Here is a 21,055-nt window from a genome sequence, read left to right as displayed (position 1 = left end):
CTATTTCCCTGCAGTTTTTCTTCTCACCTCCAGTCCCTTTATTTGTACCTTTCATGATTCCATGATTTTTTCTTCCTCTCTTATTCATGGAGGCCCTATCTAATTCAATTCACTCATTCTGAACCATGACAGTCCTATTCCATACCTTTCTGGGCTGCTCCAGCCCCCACCTGCTCATCTCCCAAGCTTTCAGCATCTAAAATACAGCAAGGAAAGTAGTACTTAGGGACAGGCTTTTGCCCCCAACATTCTCAGTCTCAGGGCTGGCTACCAGCTATTAGAGCTCACACTTGGAAAAGTATGCTTTCTGGAATAAACTCCTGACCCTTCATTTAGAACTCTCACCAGCATAATTTAAATTTTTTTTTTTTACTCACTTGGCCACAGACTGGATAACTTTAGAAGATGTATCCTTAATATTAGTGAAAAATCGCTCTGTTCCACCCCTCAGAATATCAAAGAACCCTCCGTAAGTCTGGTCACATTCCGCAACGGTCAGGCCTAGAGTAGTCAAATAAAAATTATTATACTTTAAGTCATATTCTGGAATGGGCTCCATCCTAACACAAGTTGCCTAAAAGCTGGAAGTGAATGCACATACAGGCTATGCCTTGCTGTAAGGCTCACAGTTCTAAAGTTCTCCTTAAATATAACCTGTGAAAAAGGTAGTACTACCTGTGGTCAGAAGGTAATAGCAAACTAAACACATTGTTTAATTGACTCTGCATTTAAGAGAAAACAAGGTTAAAAATTTCTGAAAGTAAAGCATTTATTTTGTATTGTCAATGCAGGAAAATACTGTCTTATTTTAGTATAAGTCCCTTAAGTGCAGCTTATCATTAGCAAGACTACTTAAGCATCCCCAAAGACATTTTAATGCAGGGCTTCAAAAGCAGCTAGCATAAGTTAATTTTTAAGCACAACAACCCAGATAGCACAGCTTCCCAGCACAACATCCCTATTAATATGATTGTAAACAAACAATACTCATTCTTGCACAAAACAGATGGCCAGACAGCCTTTTGATTATAATCTTACTAGGAAGCTGAATTCTTCCACAAAAATTGATATACAGATAAAATTGCTGCAATAAATAACACCCAAGTTTAAGTTTCCCTGGAACATTAATATCCTTTGTCTCATTGGCAATTCAGCATAATAAGCATCAAACTAGAAGGAAAATTGAATACAGTATGAAACATTCCCTTGACATCATCTACACTAATTGAAATGTTCCATATTCACATATGATAAATGATAAGATGGGTGCAGAAATTGCCTTTTAATAAGAAATTAGATGCAAATAAGCCTATCATGCTTCTAATTTTCTTCACTATATTAAATGCAAGTATTTCCAGCTGAATGAACTCTGGAATGTCTGTTTTTACAGAATGGGTATGTCATCTTTGATTGTGTCATTCTGGAGAACTGTTTTGGTTGACTCAATTTAGTACTGCTCATCTGACTACTGTTTTTCCTCAGACAGAACCACAACTCCTTTTCTTCACCACTGATGTCCTATGTGTAACATCCTCCTGAAGTCCTCCCTGCACAATCCTCCTGTAATTAGCTAGGTTCAAGGCAGTACCAGGTACGGCTATTTCTGACTGGATAGCAAATAAACTGGTTTAGGCTGCTGCTTTTTCCCTTTGAGACTGCCACACATGAGTACTTTGGAAGTAACAAAAATAAATAGCTTTAGACTACGATCTCTGTCAGATATACATCAAAGTGTCATAGGGGATCAAGTCTTTTTTGGGGACATGGGGACCTTAGATGCTTACAGAGGTATTTCTCCGTCATACAGGCTTTTCACAGGCTAAAATAAATACACGTCAGGTCAGTGACTCCTTTAGCATTAATGAACTACTGTGGTCCATAGTCAAAATCCCTGCAATTGCCTGTGTGTTTCTTTATTGGTCTACCTCAACCATTAGACACAAAGTCTGTTTTAGCATAAAGTTATAGCAAAGCCACAGAATGGCTGCTATCTTTTTAAGTTGTAACATAGCTGATGTTAAGCAGTTCTTAGAATGCAAAAGACAACTGTCAATTTCTTACACTAAATATCCAACACTGTGCACAAATTCAGGATTTGTACTGATTTCAGTAACTTCAGCCACAAAGTAACAAGGTTTCAGTTAGAATACAGCACTTCCCAGATTTTTAACAGTTTAATCTTAAACACCTCCTAAATTCTCCTCTTTACACAAGACACTTTCAAATATAGTTACCTAATGGAATCAGGAACTTTTGGGTTTAAAATTAGCCATTTTTATTCACTTGTCATAACCTAAAGACTACTTCCTCTACAGTCCTTGTTAAGAGCATTATTGCTCATTGTATCCACCACTTCCATCAAGTTCTAGTTCACTTATTTCATCTATCCCTCCTCTGCAGGTGCATTTTAGCTTCAATTATTTTACATAGAAAACTAAATTTTATCTTGTCCATCAATGAACTCAAGAAATTCACATTTGCATGTATCAACATACAACCAAACCCTGTGAAAAACGAAACAAAGTTAGAAACAGTGATTATGAATGTAAAATACCTAGTACTTGTGCAAAATACCTAAACCCCCCAAACTATTTTTTCTCACATAGAAGACATGCAATTGGTTTTACCCTAAGATGATGTCTCCTTCTGCACTCACCTGAATTGTACATATTGTTAAGCTGTCCTGCAGGCTTGGAGCTCTGTGAAATAAAGGTCACAGATGTCCGAGGCTGAGCATTGTTTCCATAGCCTCCATTTTGTTCCAGGAGCTGAGGAGATTAATACTCATTATCAGTATTTTCTTGCCAACTTAGCCTACTAGTTATGCTTTGTAAATTACTTTTACTTGGTGAGAACAAGCATGCTGAACCTCAGGAGAAAGCCAAAAAGTTAAGATACACTAATTGAATCACTTGCAGTATTGTGCAAATTAAGCATTGAACAGAGACACCTAAGTGGGTTTCAAGTTGGTGTAGGCAGAGCCTTCATATCCTAGATTTTTCTATGCAAGTTAATTATGATTAAATGAAGCATGTCAAACAGACCACTTGCATACTAAAGAATCACTCAAGATCATGAGTTTTTCAACAAGCAGTAAGAACTACAACTACTTTCCTTTAATGTCATCCAAGCTCTGTGCTTTAAAAGGCATACTTTTCAAAGATTCATCAAGTGATGCGGATCAGATCAATTGAATTTCAAAATAAGTTAGTGTGAAATTTTAAAAGTATTAAGGAACAGGGGCCATGCTCTAACATCTGTTACTAAACTCAAACTCACTGAATAAGAGAAAAGAGAAAGGAGATCTAATCAATAATACGCCTTATGAGACATCTTTACCTCTGTGATGGGGGATTTAGGATTCACATTCCTAGCTGCTGCAATCTCCTGCAGTTGATTCACAAGTTCAGTGATTGACAATCTCTCCTCTGGGTTCACCTTCAAAGTGGAGCCTAAAAAAAGAGATTCAGACAGTACAACAAACCCTCCAGAGCTTCCCTCCCAGCAGATATTAGTAATTTCTTCATGGCACTACAGTGCAATAAGTAGTCAAATATGCAAACAGAGTGGAGCAACCGCTAAATCCAGATCCAAGTATCACTGCCATAACAGGTATCCGTGAAAAAATACTGTTTAAGGTTAATAATATTTCAAAGAATATACTTCAGGATCAGTTATTGAATAACCTCATAAGTAACTTTGTATCTAATACTGTTGGAGACACATTTCTGGCACTGTAACTAAAGTTTCCTGTAATCTATTTGAAATTTTAAGAAAATAAAATTTCTGAAGCAAATTAAAAAACAAATCAAAACACTAGTTGTTCCTATGGACTAATTCAGACCTTAAGCAAGATGGGCTACAACAGTACTTAAAAATCCAGAAGTTTAATTTAAAGTTTCCCAGTTCTTTGATAATAGATTAAAATTTTAGATTACAATTTTTAATAAAACAGTAAGTTGTAGTTAACCTTTTTCACCATCATATGTCAATAACATTTAACTGCCAGTAATACAATACTGTTAACAGTAAGATGCATCCATAAAGACACCAAAGTAAATAACATTGTAAACTTACGAATGAGATCATGAAACACAGAATAGCGGGTGTCATTTTGTGGAATGATGTATTTCCCATTGACTATGCGAAGTTTAGCTCCATCTTCAAATGGATGTTGCCTAAAGCACAGCAAGTACAGGATACAACCCAGAGCCTACACAGAGATAAAGGCAGAAGTATTTCATAAAATAATTTAGGCTGGAAAAGTCTAACCATTAACCTAACACTATGTCATGGTTTGAGCCCAGAAGATGACTGAGCACCACTCAGCCAACTCACTCTCCCCTTCCCCACCTAGGAATGGGAAGGAGAAAATAAAGCAAAAGGCCCGGGAATAGAGGTAAGGACAGGGAAGGGTGACTCACCCATTATGGACACTGGTTAAAAACAGACTCATAAGGGGAAGGAAAACATCGATTTAATTCAAACACTAACAACAACAATGCTTAACAGAATAGGACAGTGAGAAGCATTACCACATTTTAAAAACACCTTCCCACCACCCCCTTCCTGGGATCAGCTCTGCTCCGGATTTCTCTACCTCCTGCCCGCCAGTGGCATGGAGATGAGGGGATGGGGGCTGTGGTCAGTCTGCTGCTCCTTCTTCCTCAGGGAGAGGACTCCTTGTGTTCTTCCCCTGTTTCTAGCACAGTATCCCTCTCACAGGAAACAGTCCTCCACCAGCTTTCTCCAAAGCAAGCCCTTGACACGGGACGCATTCTTCCCAAGATGCTTCAGTATGGATCTCTCCTGCATATTGCACTCCTCCCAGTGCCAAACTACAACAGCAAAGGCTTCTTTCCATAGAGTCCCAACCTTCTTCAGGTGCAATCACCTGCTCTGGAACGGGGTCCTCCACAGGCTGCAGGTGGAGCTCTGCTCCACAGTGGACCTCCATGGGCCTGACATCTCACCACAGGCTGCAAGGAGCCGTCTCTGCATTGGCACACCCACCCCACCTTCCTCCTTTTTTCCACTGGCCTCAGTGTTCCAATAGGTGTCCCTGTAATTCCTCCTTGTAACTCCAGCTCCTCCTCCCAGGTTCCCATTCTTAAATATGTTATCACAGAGGTACAGCCACCATCACTAATTGCTTCAGCCTTGGTGCAGAGGTTGGTCCAACTTCAAGCCAGGGGAGCTTAGAGAAGCTTCTCACAGAAGGCCACAGCTGTAGCTCCTTCCCCCACTACTTGAAACCCCACCACACTCAAAGCCAGCACACACTTCCAAGTCCACCTCTAAACCATGTCTGTAAGCACCATGCCTAAAAATCTTTTAAGTATCTCCAGGGATGGAGACTCAAACACTTGCTTGGGCAGCCTGTTCTAATGCTTGATAATGCTTTTGGTGAAGAAATCTTTCCCACTACCCAATTTAGTCTCCCCTGGTGCAACCTGACACCATTTCCTTTAGTCCTATCATTTGTTACTTGGGAAGAGAGACTGATGCCCACCTCACTACAACCTCCTTTCAGAGACCAGTAAGGTCTCCCCTCAGCCTCCTGTTCTCCAGGATAAACAACCCCAGGTCATGCTCAGCCCCTCCTCATAGGACTTGTGATTTAGACCCTTCACCACCTTTCTTGCTATTCTTTGGACTCACTCCAGCACCAGAATGTCATTCTTGTAGCAAGGGATCCAAATCTCACAGTACTCAAGGTATGGCTTCACCAATGCCAAGTACAGGGGAATGATCACTTCCCTAGTCCTGCTGGCCACACTATTTGACACAAGCCAGAATGCTACTGGCCTTCTTGGCCACCTGGGCCCACTGCCAACTCACATTCAGCTGGCTGTCAACCAACACTCCCAGGTCCTTTCCCACCAGGCAGCTTACCAGCACTTTTCCTCAAGCCTGTAGCATTGCACGTGGTTGTTGTGACCCAAGTGCAGGACCCAGCACTTAGCCTTGTTAAATCTCATATAGATGGTCTCAGACCATCAATTCAGCCTGTCCCAATTTCTCTGCAAAGCCATCCTACCCTCAAGATCAACACTTGCACCCAAATCAGTGTCAGCTGCAAACTGACTGAGTGTCTGCACTCAATCCCCTTATCTCAATCATTGATAAAGATGTTAAACAGAACTATCCCCAGTACTGAGGCCCTGGGGAACAGCACTTGTGACTGGCTGCCACCACACTCTTTGAGCCCAGTTATCCAGCCATTTTTTTATCCAGCAAATAGTACACAGATGTCATGGTGGTGTGACAGCAGGCAGAACATTGGCAGTGGTAACTGACGAGCAACCAGGTGAGCAAGGGCAGGGAGGGGAGGACAGACACAACGGCAGAGGCTGTCCATGATGGACAGTGGCTGCTTTGTACTGCAGCTGGACATCCAGACAGGGAAACAACCAGACCACAGCACGTTCTTGTCCCCTTCCTCATCTGCTGTTGAGTTGGAGAGTTGCCAACAGTCTACAGGACAAATAGCACCAGACCCTAGACCATGGTGGCCTTACAGGGAGATGGAAGCTCCCCAAAGCCATGGACAAAGGGAGTTCTGTGCCCTTTTTCACTGGGTACCCTGGGACCGAGGCCCTGGCACTAGTAATCACATCTAGCAATGTAGTATCCATGTCAGTGGGCAGCATGCTGGTGGTAGCCACCATTTTGGCCCAGGATGGCCATGAGGGAGGCATGGAATAGACAACCTTGGCATGAGGCTGGCAAAGCCTCAGGCAGGGAGGCAGCGGCTGCCTGTGGCAACAGAAAGTGTCTGCTTCAGTTAGTGGTTCTCCCATCTTTGACAGCTGTAGGACTGGACAGCAACATGAGAAGACGGCACACTTCTGTCCTCTTCCTCCTCTGCCACTCAGCACAGGAGTGTTGCAACTTTATACAAATATATTGACCCAAGAATGAAGAAACACCTTATCTTATATCTCTATACCTTACCTCATAGCCTGTGATACTGTCATAGTTCTACAGGAAGTTGGAAGGTCTGCACAGCCACAGACAAAAGCAGCTCTGCAGCACCCACCTTTCTCTGTGTGAAGCTTATCAGAGAATGAAAGAAGTTTATAAATATAAATTTTCTGATTCATTAACCTATTGGCTGGTCTTTGTCTGTGCTGTCTTTAATTCAAGCAATAATATTCAAAGTAAAATTTTAGTCTATGAAATTGATTAAGCTTCCTCCTACTGTTTGCAAATTGCAGGTTTCAATTAACTGCTGACTCATGCAACTCTATATATTCCCAGTGCTTTAGAGATCAGCCTCAAGGTCCTTTAAAATAAATGGTACTGATGCTTCTCCAAGGATAGACCACTCAGTGAAACATTAATTTGTTTGTCATGTCAATTAGAGCTCTCTAAACAGCAATACTGTTAGTAAATAGGTTTGCAGGCTTTCTTCCTTTTCATGGAAGTCTTCTGGTTCAGGGATTCTCCTATTCTTGTCTTTTTAAAAAACATTACAATAAATCCATTTTATGAATTTCACAGTACACAAAAATGAGTAGTCTTGTTGAAACACTGAACATGTTCAGGAGCAGGGTTTGTCTTACAAAAAGGTTCAGAAGTTTTATTTCATATATTCATTCTGTGCTTCAACATTTACTTTATTTGTGGGGACAGAATTTGGTCTTTTGTATTTAACTCAAATGCATTCATAACAGAACATATCAACTAGGTAAGCATTTAAGTGTTAATCCATTTCTTTAAATGACACTAAGGAAACACAACATCATCTCTAAAATGCTTGTTTCGATAAAGATTTGAAGAAAATAAGGCTGACATGACAGTCCATTTATTTCCTACAATCAGAAGGCTATTCAATTCTTATAACAAATAACATTTAAGATCATTTTTAGACAAGTTCATTCATGCCTCAAAAATCACAAAACTAGGACTACCACATCCTGGGAACTTTCATGTTCTTTGGTGTGCCCAAACTTGGAACCTGTGCAACCTGACAAGGTATCAACCACCAAAGCCAAAGGTCTGCTTTGAATTCTAACCTCTGAACAGGCCAGATGTTATAGAATAGTTAAGATGAAACTATCTGCTACTGAAGTTGATATATATCTTCATATAAGTTACACATGAAATATACTGACAGAGTTATACTATTGTAATAGAACCATGTTCCATCCGGCCTGTAGAAGTTTGATAATAAAGCATGCAATACCTCCAAGAAAATGTTTGCACAACATACTGGAAAATTCCTCATCAAAGTTTCTTCTCAACCTCAGCTTAGTTGCTTGAGCACACATGCTTTTATAGCCCCCACAAATAAAACAAGCCAGTGAAGACATTAGCTAAGAAACCTGCTCATTGCCTCCAGTACTGTGTGCACCATCTCCAGCTATCCTTGGTTGTCAATTTATTCCAATAACATTTTCAAAAGATTTAAAAGTTACTAAAGTCTCAAAGATTCCAGATTTAGTTACTCCAAAACACTGAGTCTCTCAATGCAGTGACAGAAATAGACTGACTATTTGAATTCTCTATTATTGTATAGCAAGTACATTTTCAGTCTACTGATAAAAAGCTCTCCATAATGTATACACTGAAGCATCTTATAGTCCAAATTAATCCAGCAGGGGAGTACAGGAAATACCATCTACTCTGCCACTGAAATGCCTGTTTACAAAGAAGTAAGGTAGATCATAATTTAGTTGGAGGAATGAAACTAGTCCCTGTGCAGTCCAAGACACCATGTACATCAGAAGACAGCATCCACAGCCACACAGGGGAAAAAAGTGCAAAGGCAATCAGCTGAACCCACAGGAAGTGAAGAGACCACTTAGATTTGATCTATACTTGAATTGCTAGAGGATGTTTTTCATTCCTTCTGCTTCACCTGTAACCTGGGATTGTAACAGTGATATATTTTGAATATTTTAAACACTAATTGTGATCCAATCTGCCTAAAAGGCAATTCCGATTGCAGCAAGGCAATTCCTCAAAGCCAACTCCATCCACACAGCCTCAGCATCTAGACATTTAACAGGAAGAGCCCATTGCCCTAAGATGTTGCCCCAAAGCTGCAGACAGTCCCTCTACAGAAGCTGCCTGTGTTAGTCTGAGCACTCAGGTGCTCAGGTAAAAAGGCAGCACAAAGTGCTACCCATAACAGAATAACTTTTTGAGCTTCTCCTCTACATTTACTAGGAGCTAACTTAAACCCTCCTTGAGAGGACAGTGTGGTTTGTGGAGGGGCTGTGGTAGTGTTTGGGGTTTTGCAGAGAGAAATGTTTGAAACAAATCAGAACATCATATTTTTTTCACTGACCCACTTCAGGCAATAAGCAGCACACTTAAAATGATGAAAAGTTCTACAGTATAGCTGCAGGATGACACACAGGTATTATAGCAAAGTACTTACTGACTTGAATTAAACTACATGAAATCTAAAGAGATCATTCAGCTCAAGCAGAATTAAAACTGGCAAGATATCTTGAACTAACCAGAAAATTTTTTTTACCATATATAGGTAAGGAGAACCCAATTTTGAAATTTTGCTCCTTAACAAGTATATCCCAAAGTCCACACTTTTTCAGGAATTGGTAAGAGTGGGAGTATACTATGGGCCTTCCAAGCCCAAATCATTTAATTCGAAAAAAAAAAGTCTTTATGACAAAGTAAAGCCTGTCACTTCAGTGGAATTCAGCTGAATTTCAGTCCAGGAAATCACATTAATTTTGAAAAAATTGAACTAAAGTTATTTTGGTTTAGTGGTTATTTTCTGAAGATCTCTAGACTTGGGTAGGAAAGGTACAAAAAGCAGTTGGTCAAGCCTAATAACCTCCAGTCTTACAATCAGTATCTAATCACATTTCCACTGTGGCATCTATGTGGTTGATAACTAATGTTTCATCTATGCTGCTGTTCTAAGACATTTCTATCTCCTTTATGCTTTTAAGCTAACACAGTGGCAAGCATACAGACCACAAACATGAGTGTTACTCACCCTACCTGCTTTGTTCAGAAAACTGTTTTGTTTATCTTAACCATAAACTACAAGATCAGTTATGGTTGCTGAGATAGTGCCATATTCTCTTGCCAAATACTTTTCATGTTTTCAATGAACCTATAGCATAAATGAAAACACAAGACACCATGTTCCAATGAAGGCATGGTAAATGGAACAGATGTCCCAAAGACACAGCAGGACAACCACCATGTTAGTATTAACAGACACAGAGTTAGTCTAAACAAAAAATAAATTGCAACTGCCTTAAGTGAGGCTTTTGTTAAATGCATTCTAACTTTGTGTTTAATTGGGTGTAATCTTGGCTCAGACTGCCAGTATTTAACACCTGTGAAGTAACCAAATGGTCAGAAAAATGTATTTTCTTGGTGCTGCTTTACATGCCAGAAGACGACAAACCATCAACAGCTGTAGAAGCTGAATACAAAATATCATGGAAACTTTTAACTTCTTTAAGAAATTGAAGTCCCAAGATTCTAAATAAAAACTTTTAAAGCACCAGTATTACATTTTCTCAAATTGCTTTTTGACACACTGCCAATACAGGTAACAGCTGAACAGCTTGACACCTGCCTCTATAAAAAGCATTCAATAAACTAAGTTCCCAAGCACAAAGTCACTGGGCAGTACCTCAGTACTATTACAGTATTACACAACTGAAAAAGGTACAACTGTGGATTTAATATTTACCTTTAATCCTGGCTACATATTTTCTAGTGAATGTTAACAGTTTATCACCCTTTCTATACAAAGCATAAATGACCTCTGCATTGTTCTTATCTTTGCTATCTGTCAGTATTTTATCTAAATGCAATACCTATACATAACCATTTTGAACTGAGCAATTGGCTGTCCCAGGATTACATGCGTAGCAGAGTACAGAAGGCAAGAATTTTAAATTAACAGCTGGAAGCATTCTGGCTCTGTGGTGGCAAGCTCCCATTAGGCAACAGCTCTACTGAATGTCAAAGAAGTTGAGAATTGCCTCTCACAGTGGAAAGTCAAGCTAAATCTAGGAGAAAACCCTGAATACTACATCTCATTCTTTTAATACTTAGATATACAGTTCATACTATTTAAGTTTATTTTGACATAAGAATCTAGCCTGTGTTTAATTTGTTGATTAAATAAATAAAAGCACCAAAATAACATGAAGACTGCAAAATCACAGTTTCACTATGACACTAGAAGCTATGATACAGCAAGAGAAAAATGCCTTACCCAAATATCCTGTTTTTCACCAACTGGAAAATTTGAATACAAATCTATCATTTCTGGTGTCCTGTATATTGGCGTTGTATTCCTTGTGATCTGAAGAAGACAGAATTTCTTGAAACAAAAACTTTAATAAGCTGTAACTGCATTCAATCAAAGAAACATCTCTTCATGTAGAATGAATAGCATTCTTTGAAAATTAATTTCAGAAATACTTGTCAAGGCAGAAGCTGTCAAATGAATCCTGAAGTAGTCACAACAGCTTTAATATAAGTCTGCATAAAGATGGTATTACTCAATATTGTGATATTCAAGAGTCCTTCCAAACTGCAAAGCACATAAAATAACTATTCTATATGAGGCAAAAAGGCATATAAAAACAAATAGAAAATCAACAATAAACCAAGAAGTGAATTCATCCTCCAGCATGTGTTCCTTACTTCATTATACTTTATGACAGCGTAGACACATCCAAAGAGTTAAGCTATGTTCACAAGAATCCCTGAAGAGACTTTTTTTACCATCTTTTTGCACAGATTATACAAGACAGGTGTACATCATCATCTTTTCTTCTCCAGAAACCAATGGATCACACTCCAAGCGTGCTGGATTCCAAAACAGGTGGCATTTACAGAAACTCATGAGATGAAGTTGCACAAATAAATTTTAAGTTTCACTGTATTTCTCCATACTTAAAAGTCAGAGTCCATCTGATGCATTACATTAGATTTACCAGCAATACTCTCAACTATAAACTAAGAACAAATGCACTTTGCAAAAAACACACTGCATGCCTGAATTCCTAGAGGCACTGGAATACTGCCTACTCAAATTCCACTGAGCAGACTTGCCACTTCTTTATGTATCGTTCAACTGAGAAAAACAGATGAGAAGGTGGGAATCATTTTGACATAAATAATTTCTGAATTCTTGTTAAGAGCACAATTAGAAGAAGCTCTGGTAATCCCTTCTATTTTCACGCCAGATTGCAGAATGGACACTGCTAAAGTTGAAGCAGTGTTTGTATATGCAGCTACAAAACACAAGTTATGATTATAACTGCAGACAGTATTTGAACTCTGGCAACACAAACACAAAACCAAAGCTTTACGAACAACACTACAACTGAAATAATCTTCAGTTGTCTTAGAAGACCCATGAATCAAAATCAGATTAGTAGTAGCAGTTAAATGAATCCACTGTTTATATTAAGATTAAACACACTAAAATAGTCTCACCTCTTCTTCAACCACTGCTCTCTTTTGCGCAGACCAGTTGTAGTCAGGATAGTAAGCTATCGTTGTTGCACTACCGAAGTCACAAAGTTTAATCGTCCCTTGGTTACTAATAAGCAAGTTTTCCACCTTCAAAAAGAATTAGAATAAAGATGTATTTTTTTCCGTGTACTAACATATATGCCTTTAAACATCAACTCACTTGTGCATATATGTAAAAATACTCACTTTAGCTCAGAACATTGTTTACAAGACCACAAAGATTTAAGACAGTACTATAGATGTATATGGTAGCTATACAGCCTATTTTTAATATAAAGAACCAAAACCATTATGATTAGCAGACATTCAAGAGAGCTGAAAATAACCCCAGGAAAATAGAAATCATTAATGCCTGAGAGGCCAGTTTCCCAGAGGATCACTTGCAGAAGCTGTATCTTGGAATCCAAACGTTTTCATGCATAAAACTGAACACTGTTAGCTTAATTGGAATGGAGAGTAGGTTATGACTGCTGTAGATAAAACAGGAAGGTACCAGTAGAAAAGCAGGACAGTTTTCTACTACACATCCTGAAAGAGGCAGTCATGATCCTGTGCAGAAACAGAAACCAGATATTTGAGGGCCATGTGCTGCCTGAATAGTACATCATCATCCTTCCCTTCTACTTCATGAAGTCCAACGTTCCTGGGCTTCTAAGTGAAATGGAGAAGCTTAAGGAGAAGGTAGAAGTAGGTATTGGCCAGAAGTATTGTGGGGTCATAACCACAGAAGGGCTGAAAAAGAAAACTTGTACCTTTGTATGAACTCAGGAAAAGGTGTAAAAGTTAAGAGGCATATTAGTAACATTACACCACCACACTTCAGATAACTAGGTTTGTCTTCCCTTTCCCTTTGAAGCCACAACCTCTGGACTTCCTTCTGTAAACCTGTATTTTTCAGAACATCCTACTAGCCTCATTTACAGATGCCCCTTCTAATTTCTTCCACCATAAAATTAATTTTGACTACCCTGCAGAACATAAACTTGTTAATAATGTGGTTAGAGTAAAGATCTCAATGTTCAACCAGAATTTCCTTCTCTGTTGGATAACCTTTGCTTATCTCCATGTACAATAAGAAAGATGGGCATTCAACGTCCAATTAAATTAATGCACTAAAAATAGTCACAGTAAGAGCAGACATCAGGCTTCTGTGCACATACATTCTAGGTTGCTAATAATGTAAAACATTCCAGTTGATTATTCAGACTTTAAACAGGCTCTATGACCTGTGTTATGCAACTAGCTATGGGTTGCATGGCAAATCCTCAAAAGATCAAATTCGGACAATTAACGTATCCAAGAAGCACTGATATTTTACAAATTTCTATCTAACCAGCTTGGGATTTTTATAACTCAGTAACTAACTGGGTTCTTACAGTGCTGTATGCACATATTTTTAGTGTAAACTTCATCCAAAGGGCTTCAGAAGCAAAGAATGCACTACACTGACAAGCAAGAGAAGGAAACCACAGAAGGACAGAAAGCCACCACTACAAAGGTGAACTTGTTTTTAAGCTGCACTTAAAGTAGAAGTTCATGAATCCTTATATTTTTAGCCAAAAAAAAGTGAGAAAAACCTGTTAGGACTCTCCCCTACCATACCCCTCCCCAAAAGCTACACTAGCATCTCAGGTCTTACTTGAGGTTGGCTCAAAACTTTGGCCTGCATTTTTTATGCTGCTGACCTAAATTCAGTCTTCCGGGAAAGGCAGCACAGTTAAATGATCCCTATTTGGTTCTTGAACGTAGCAAGGTCTTTGCCTATTACAGCACAACTATCATTTAATCTTGCTTTGCAACTCCTGTACCATAAAACCAATGTGAAACCAAATTCCTGCCTTCTTCCATATTTTACACCTGTCAGGAACATACATTACTTAACAAGAAAAAACAGACTTTGAATTACATCACTAGCTCAACTTCTATGGATCTGGCTATGTAAGAAATCACATATTTATTTGTAAATAGTTTTTAACTCCTTTTTCAGAGAAAAGATGCACCTTTTCTAGTGGCTGGTACATAGAAATATCAGTGAAGAACAAGAAATTTTATTCTAGAAAGTAACACCAAGGAAGTTCCATCCCAGCTTGGTTAAAATTTCATTGACATGACCTAGAAGTCTGCTCAATGGTATTGAGGATTAAAAAAAAAAAAAGTGCTCCATCATCAAAATTATTTGTATATTAAGGGACTATACTAGTGCTTAACATCAAAACTTTCAGTAACAGTGAGGAAAACACCTAGCACACATTTAGTTTTAAAAAGCAGTTTCATTTTCCCTTCCCCAAAATAATCAAGTTCATGCATAAGAAGGAACAAATTTTCCTTTTTATATTCAGCTGATATCACATCAAGCAGGAAACAGACATGCATGAGATTCAGACATGGTTTCAGGAATAAAAATTTTTTCTCTTATTTTGTTCATGCTTACAAAGATCACCTCCTTCCACTAGACTCAAATGTATTTGTAATACAGCAGAATCTCACTGATGATTAAGGCTCCTTCATCTGAGGTACTGCATACATGCAAAGGTGAATCCCTGCTTTCAAAATACAAAATTCGAACACAGATGAAATCCCTTCAAACCTCCAAAATTTCTAAGGGGACAGCACTAGCTACAGCATAACCCTATAACATCTAGGTAAAGGCTAAGAGAATGAAAAATTCAGAATCTATCATGAATTATGCTTGCTAAATTTTAGAATTCAACTTAAAACCAAGCCCTAAAATGCAATGCAAGTTGTTTAGTTCTGAAACAGCTTACTACACATTCTCAAAGGCTACGTAATCTTTCAGAGAATCCAATATTACCTTTTCCTCAAAGTCTTACCTCTTCAGAAAACCTGCTCATCCCAAAATTGGAACTCAGTCATAACTGATTATTTTATCAAAGGCAAACTACTTAAAGACTAACTTAATCAGCAAACCATGATATACTATTCTTCTGTCAGCTTGTTCAGATAGTGTACAAGTACTACTAACCACAAGCACAAGGAAATTACGATATTTGAAGAGATGCAAGTACTTCAGTGATGACCTTCACTGACATCCAGCAGTCTTGGCAAAGCAATACATGGAAGCATTATGCCCAAGAGTGTCCACTGTATTTGATCAACAGTCCTAACACTAATTTAGCTCAACAGGCTCCTTTGCTGTTTAAAAATTCAGCCTTTATTTAAAAACTGTAGCACACCTTTAAATCTCTATGGATAATAGGAGGCTTCTGTTTATGCATATGCTGCACTGCTCTGCAGGTCTGATAAAAGATCTTCAAAACTGTGTCACAGGAAATAGGTCCTTTGGATTCTACTTTCTTTAAGAATTCCACCAGCTGTCCTGTGGGAAATCAGAAAAATTCACATCAGCACACACAGATCACCACATATTCTGAAAGTCTGGCATGATTAGACAAATGCTCTTTTTGTCAAGGAAGATTTAGAGTCTTGAGTTGTAACACTAGATGGATATTCTTAAAATGGTAAATCCACATGTACTACAGTGCCAAAGGACTAGTCTCAAACACCAAGAACTTAATGATTATCCCATATTTAAGATGAAGTTGAACTGTAGTCTCAAAGAACATGATCCTTATCCTATAAAAGATGAGGTTGAACTCTAGCTCCACTGAACTATGTTATCTATAAGAGGCTTTCAAAACTTCTGAGGTGTGAAGCAAAACAGCTGCCAGAAGCAGTGTGCATTGCTGGGAAAAGAAATAAAGTTTACCTTTACACAGCTCTGTAAGCAGAAGAAACTCTCCCTGTCCCGTGTCTGATTCTTCTTTTCCTATGGATGCAGCAGAGCAGAACTGGACTATGTTGGGATGGCCTGAAAGTTTTTTCTGGAGATAACACATTCAAGGAAGACAACTGCCAGGCTTATTAATAGTATTGTATACAGCAGTTCAGACATCTCATTTGAAATACTAGCTTAAAGTCACAAAAAGCATTAAAGCTACAACTAAAATACTAAGCAGACAGGGAAATCCATGTCTCAGCTGCAAAAAACAGACTTCAAGGGAAACCACTGAAGGTAATGTAATAAGTCAAAATAAAACATCCAAAATATCCTTGTGATTAAGACTGAGAAAACTGGAATTCATAACAGGGCTGGTTACTTCTTTTTGTCTTTTGACAATGACTGCAAGACATTAGCACAAGTACCAGAGAGACCATTTAATTATCAGCGACTTCTCCAGCTGGCTGATCAAGACAGGGCTATTGTATCAACACCTGTCTTTCCAAAGTCTGCTATCTTTCAATTTTAAGTAATTAAAATAAAGTTCAACACAAGTAAAAGCTCTTAAAGACCAAGGAACTTATTCTCCCATCATCAGTAATAATTCTTCATACTTAAACCTTCATCATATTTCATTACCTGTTCAAAAATTCAAGGTATAATTTTTGAACTATGTAAAGGGAAGTAAAACGTGAATGATCTCAGTTCTGCCAGTGAAAATTACACTGCATTATGCCTGTTTGTGTTGTCCCTGATGTGCATCACCTTGGTCACATACTGAGACTCGTGCCTATGAGACAAACACACAGTATTTACAAGATGCATTCACCAAGTCTGAAAAATAGCAAAGACATACTAAGTGCAACAGAGCTATAAAAATAAAAGGGGGGAAGGAGGAAGGGGCAGGCAAGTTGGATCCACCAAAGCAGAATTAATCCAAAGTACTATTTGTACTATTTTATATCTTATGCATCTTTTCACAATCTTTTACTGAGAGCTGCAGGTATTACTTTGTCACTTTTTTACACTTCACAGTTATATCCTGGAAAGTTAGCAACAGTTAACCCTTATTCATGTTATACCTATATTTTAAGAAGCCTGAGCTGTGAAAAAACATCCAAAGAACATTCACTTCTTTACTCCTGGCAAGTTATAGTCAGAGTAGATAGAAAATGCACAGTGCTATGGTACACTCTGCAAGTGTACTTCTAGTGAATTGTTTTAGTGCAAGTTTTTGCCAAACATTTCATTAACGAAAAAAAAAAATATTTGAGAAGCTTAAATTAAGATCAGTGGTTTTGCCTGGTAACTCAAAATGAAGCTGAATACTCAGAGTGGAAAACAGCATACCACAGCTACTACTAGTCTTGAAACAAACTCAGGGTCTTTGAGCAGATGCAGGTGAGCAAATAAAGACTGACTGAAAACACTCTGAGATTACATTGTATTCTTCCATCTAACTTCACTGAGGATGAAAAGAACATAAACAACACTGAGAAACACCTTACTGATGCATATATTCTACTGAAATTCCTTTCTTAATATTCAATATTACTTTTTAAAGTCAGACGCATGAGGCAAAAATTAAGAAACAGAGTAAAAACAAAGTTTTGAGTAGTCAAATAAGCAATAAATCCAGTGCATATGAGGGAAGTCTACTTAAGAGCTAAGTATCATCTGAATAGTCAAAAGGTCTCTTGACCACAGACACAGGACTGCAAGACAGACCAAATAAGAATTTCACTTCTTGCTAGACAAAATACATGACAAAGCCTACACTAGCTACCAAAGTTGTCTGCACACATTAAATTTCCGCAATTTTTGAAGAATGTAACTTGGTGGATGTTGATGCCAGATTCATGACAATCCAGGAACCCAGACCTTTCTCGATTTCAGTCCTCTTAACCAGTGTATGTCATGGAAATAACTGAATCTGTAGAGCAGTCCTTCTCATAAACGTTTGATATAAGGCAATTATATCGAAACATTAAAATATGTTCCAGAAAAGGATACCATAAAACAAACTTCTTGAATGATGGCTTTGTTCTTTTCTTCTTCATTAGACAACAATCGCTGTCAGAAAACAGAATAATTGAGAAGTTATAGTTATTAAAACTTATTAAAACTTACAGAAAAACAACACACAGATCTTTTTTTTTTTTTTTCCCAGAAGGCAAAGGATAAGCTACAGTCAAAAACCTAAGGAACTGTGATGGGACAGTAAACAAAGTAGGCTTATTGCACATTTGGACATACTGCCATAAATATAACACCCAGTTTTCCAGTTACCTCTACTGTTCAAGTTTAGTGATAACTGAGCAGTTGTAACCTCTGACACTCAAAGTAACTGCTATGACAGTTTTCAGTTGTATAAAACACTGAAGTCTTCTGGCTACAGCATTGTGCCTTGACAAGGAAAGTTTCACCTTCCACCTCAAATTTTTAGGAACAACATTCAACCCACTTCAACCAAAACTTCTCCAGATTATGTAGCCCAATTTTTTCAATGGTACCTGAGTAATAAGCAGCAAAATCAAGCATTACTATTTCCAGTATCACCTGGATTTGGAGTCAACATTTAACTAGAATCAATCTGAGCATTTGCTACAGAAGTACAGTTTTGCAAAACAAACAGTACAGTAACAGTTTACCTTTTATCTGCTATTTTTAAATCAGGCTAATTCTAGATGACATTCTGAATGCACATACTCTATGGGTTTGGTCACGTGTTTTGTTACTGTGGGATGTGGCATGAAAAGGAAGAAACCAGATCAAGTAAATACTGGTGGTATAATGCCACTTACATCTCCCACCTCTAATACTACTACCCTTTCCACTTTCTCTTCAAGATAGATGTGTTCATACTACTATAGCCACAGAACATCCCTAACTCCAAAAATGAAGCCATTTAGTGGTGAACACAAGTGATATGGGGTTTTTTGAATCAAAATATAGCAAAGTGACTTAATTTTATTGTCCTTTCCATAATATTTCAGTTTTTCAGCTGCTACATGATTATTATAAGCCTCCAGAAAACAAAAAATCCAGAGGAGTGTCTCTGAAGAGTGCCAGACTGAATGTTTGATCAATGAGTCTAAGTGTGGAGCACTTTTTTTAATACTGATGAAACTTACTCTGGTAGGTTAACCAGTAGGCTAAATTTGCTAGTGAGGAGTGAAAATATTCCTGCACCCCACTTCAGGTAACTAGGAAAGATTCTTTTTACCCGTGCAACAAAACACTTGGGGCAGGGTCATGAATTTCTAGATCAAATGAAGACAAACAGTAGTACCTAATAGAGCAACTCCCATCTCTGGCATCTAAGTATGAAGTGCAGGTTCCTGACAGGAATGGCCATTCTAAATATAGGTACAGTGTGCTACAAACACTATCATTCTGTATTTTTTCAAATGACCTGTTCAGTGGCATACAAAGATTAACTGTTATGGTACAGCATCAAGCAAAAGATCTTACAAACCCATAGTGAAGTAAATTCACTTTACCTTTAAAGCATAATCTTTGCCACTTCCAAGATCTTGAGCTTCATAAACAAAAGCAAAACCACCTACAAGAAAAACGCACATTAAGTCAGTTTTAATTTCAACATTCAGGTAAATCATTCTTTTTAGTCTAACAGAGCTAATACATTAATTTAGATACTTTTCTGAATGTAAGTATACATATATTTCAGTGGCTTGCCAAAAGCATGGGTAACCTACATACCAGAGCTAAAATACTCTCTTCCTCTCTTTCACACATGTCAAAAGCACACTGTTACTTTCCTGCATTTTATTAGTCTGCATACGCAGATCTCCTATGAAGCAATTTTTTTTTTAATACAGGTCCTTATAAAACCAAGATTTAGTACTGCCCATATTACTTAATGATTTTAATTAAACTCCTCCTTGGTTTTACAGTTATGCTTACTATCAAAATAGCAGTATCCAAGGGAGATAAATATACACCTCCTTATACTTTTAGGATAATCGCTATGCTGCAGATTTCATATTAAAAGCAGAAAGCCTTTTCAAGTGCTGAAGCACACACTTCAAATAAGGATGATGCTGTTACTACACTGCAATTTGCCATGCCATACAACACTATTTTCCTTCCAACTCCTTTTGTTCCAAACACTATCAATCTGCTCAAGAACACTGCAAATTCCTAAAGTAATAAAGACAGATAAAATGTAACAAGTCTGCTAAGTTTCCTCAAATGCTAATTATGTTAATGTAACTGTATCAGAACATTGTACAGTTCTACTCCATTTCTTCTGGGAACGTTGTCCTTGTGGTCACACCAAGAGCATGTATGGTCGCCATCTACTGCAGAGTTTCTTTAGTAGAGCAACTTTCCTTCCTACTCCTTTAATATAAATTTTATTTTCATTGAACTACATAGCAATGTTCTCTCTAGCAGTACTTTGGAGAACAAGCACAGAAGATGTCAGTGAACTACAAAATTTTACTTGTCAAAAAGGTGAAGAGAATAGGATAACTAAGGAATGAATGACCACAGACAAGAAACAAGCTGACAAGGCACCTTTTTTAAAACATATGGGATCCAGATCAGTACAGTCACGTTACTACCCAATACTTTCCCTGTGGATGAGAAATATTAGCATGAGCCTGAAGCAAACACCGTATTTGCTTTGTGCAATTTGATCAAACACAAGGCTTCTCAAGAAGTACTCTCAAAAGTTTTACATAGTAATTGAACATCACAGTGTTCTCCAAAATTCCTGAATGGTGCTGCCCATACATCTTGTTACTTTGTCAGTGGCATCCACAACATGGAATGACTAAATGACAGGCTCCTGGACATCCT

General features: G+C 38.1%; 1 protein-coding gene across 2 annotated transcripts in view; it reads right to left on the bottom strand.

Moving 5' to 3' along the window:
* The window catches only part of GAK (cyclin G associated kinase), an 84,644-nt gene that overhangs the window by 49,121 nt on the left and 14,468 nt on the right, over window positions 1–21,055 (bottom strand). For both annotated transcript variants that reach the window (XM_042787588.1, XM_042787590.1), the window contains exons 2-11: window positions 19,732–19,793; window positions 18,242–18,301; window positions 16,217–16,331; window positions 15,684–15,826; window positions 12,451–12,576; window positions 11,219–11,308; window positions 4,078–4,213; window positions 3,340–3,452; window positions 2,657–2,768; window positions 378–501 (exon numbers count right to left, since the gene is read on the bottom strand). In XM_042787588.1, coding sequence (XP_042643522.1) covers window positions 378–501; window positions 2,657–2,768; window positions 3,340–3,452; window positions 4,078–4,213; window positions 11,219–11,308; window positions 12,451–12,576; window positions 15,684–15,826; window positions 16,217–16,331; window positions 18,242–18,301; window positions 19,732–19,793 — 1,081 coding nt within the window. The remainder of the gene's footprint in view (window positions 1–377; window positions 502–2,656; window positions 2,769–3,339; window positions 3,453–4,077; window positions 4,214–11,218; window positions 11,309–12,450; window positions 12,577–15,683; window positions 15,827–16,216; window positions 16,332–18,241; window positions 18,302–19,731; window positions 19,794–21,055) is intronic.

The sequence above is a fragment of the Tyto alba genome, unplaced genomic scaffold, assembly GCF_018691265.1.
Source record: "Tyto alba isolate M040663 unplaced genomic scaffold, T.alba_DEE_v4.0 Super-Scaffold_13, whole genome shotgun sequence".
NCBI lineage: Eukaryota > Metazoa > Chordata > Aves > Strigiformes > Tytonidae > Tyto > Tyto alba.
The sequence above is the reverse complement of the archived record's forward strand: the minus strand, read 5'-3'. Positions and strand labels throughout refer to the sequence as shown.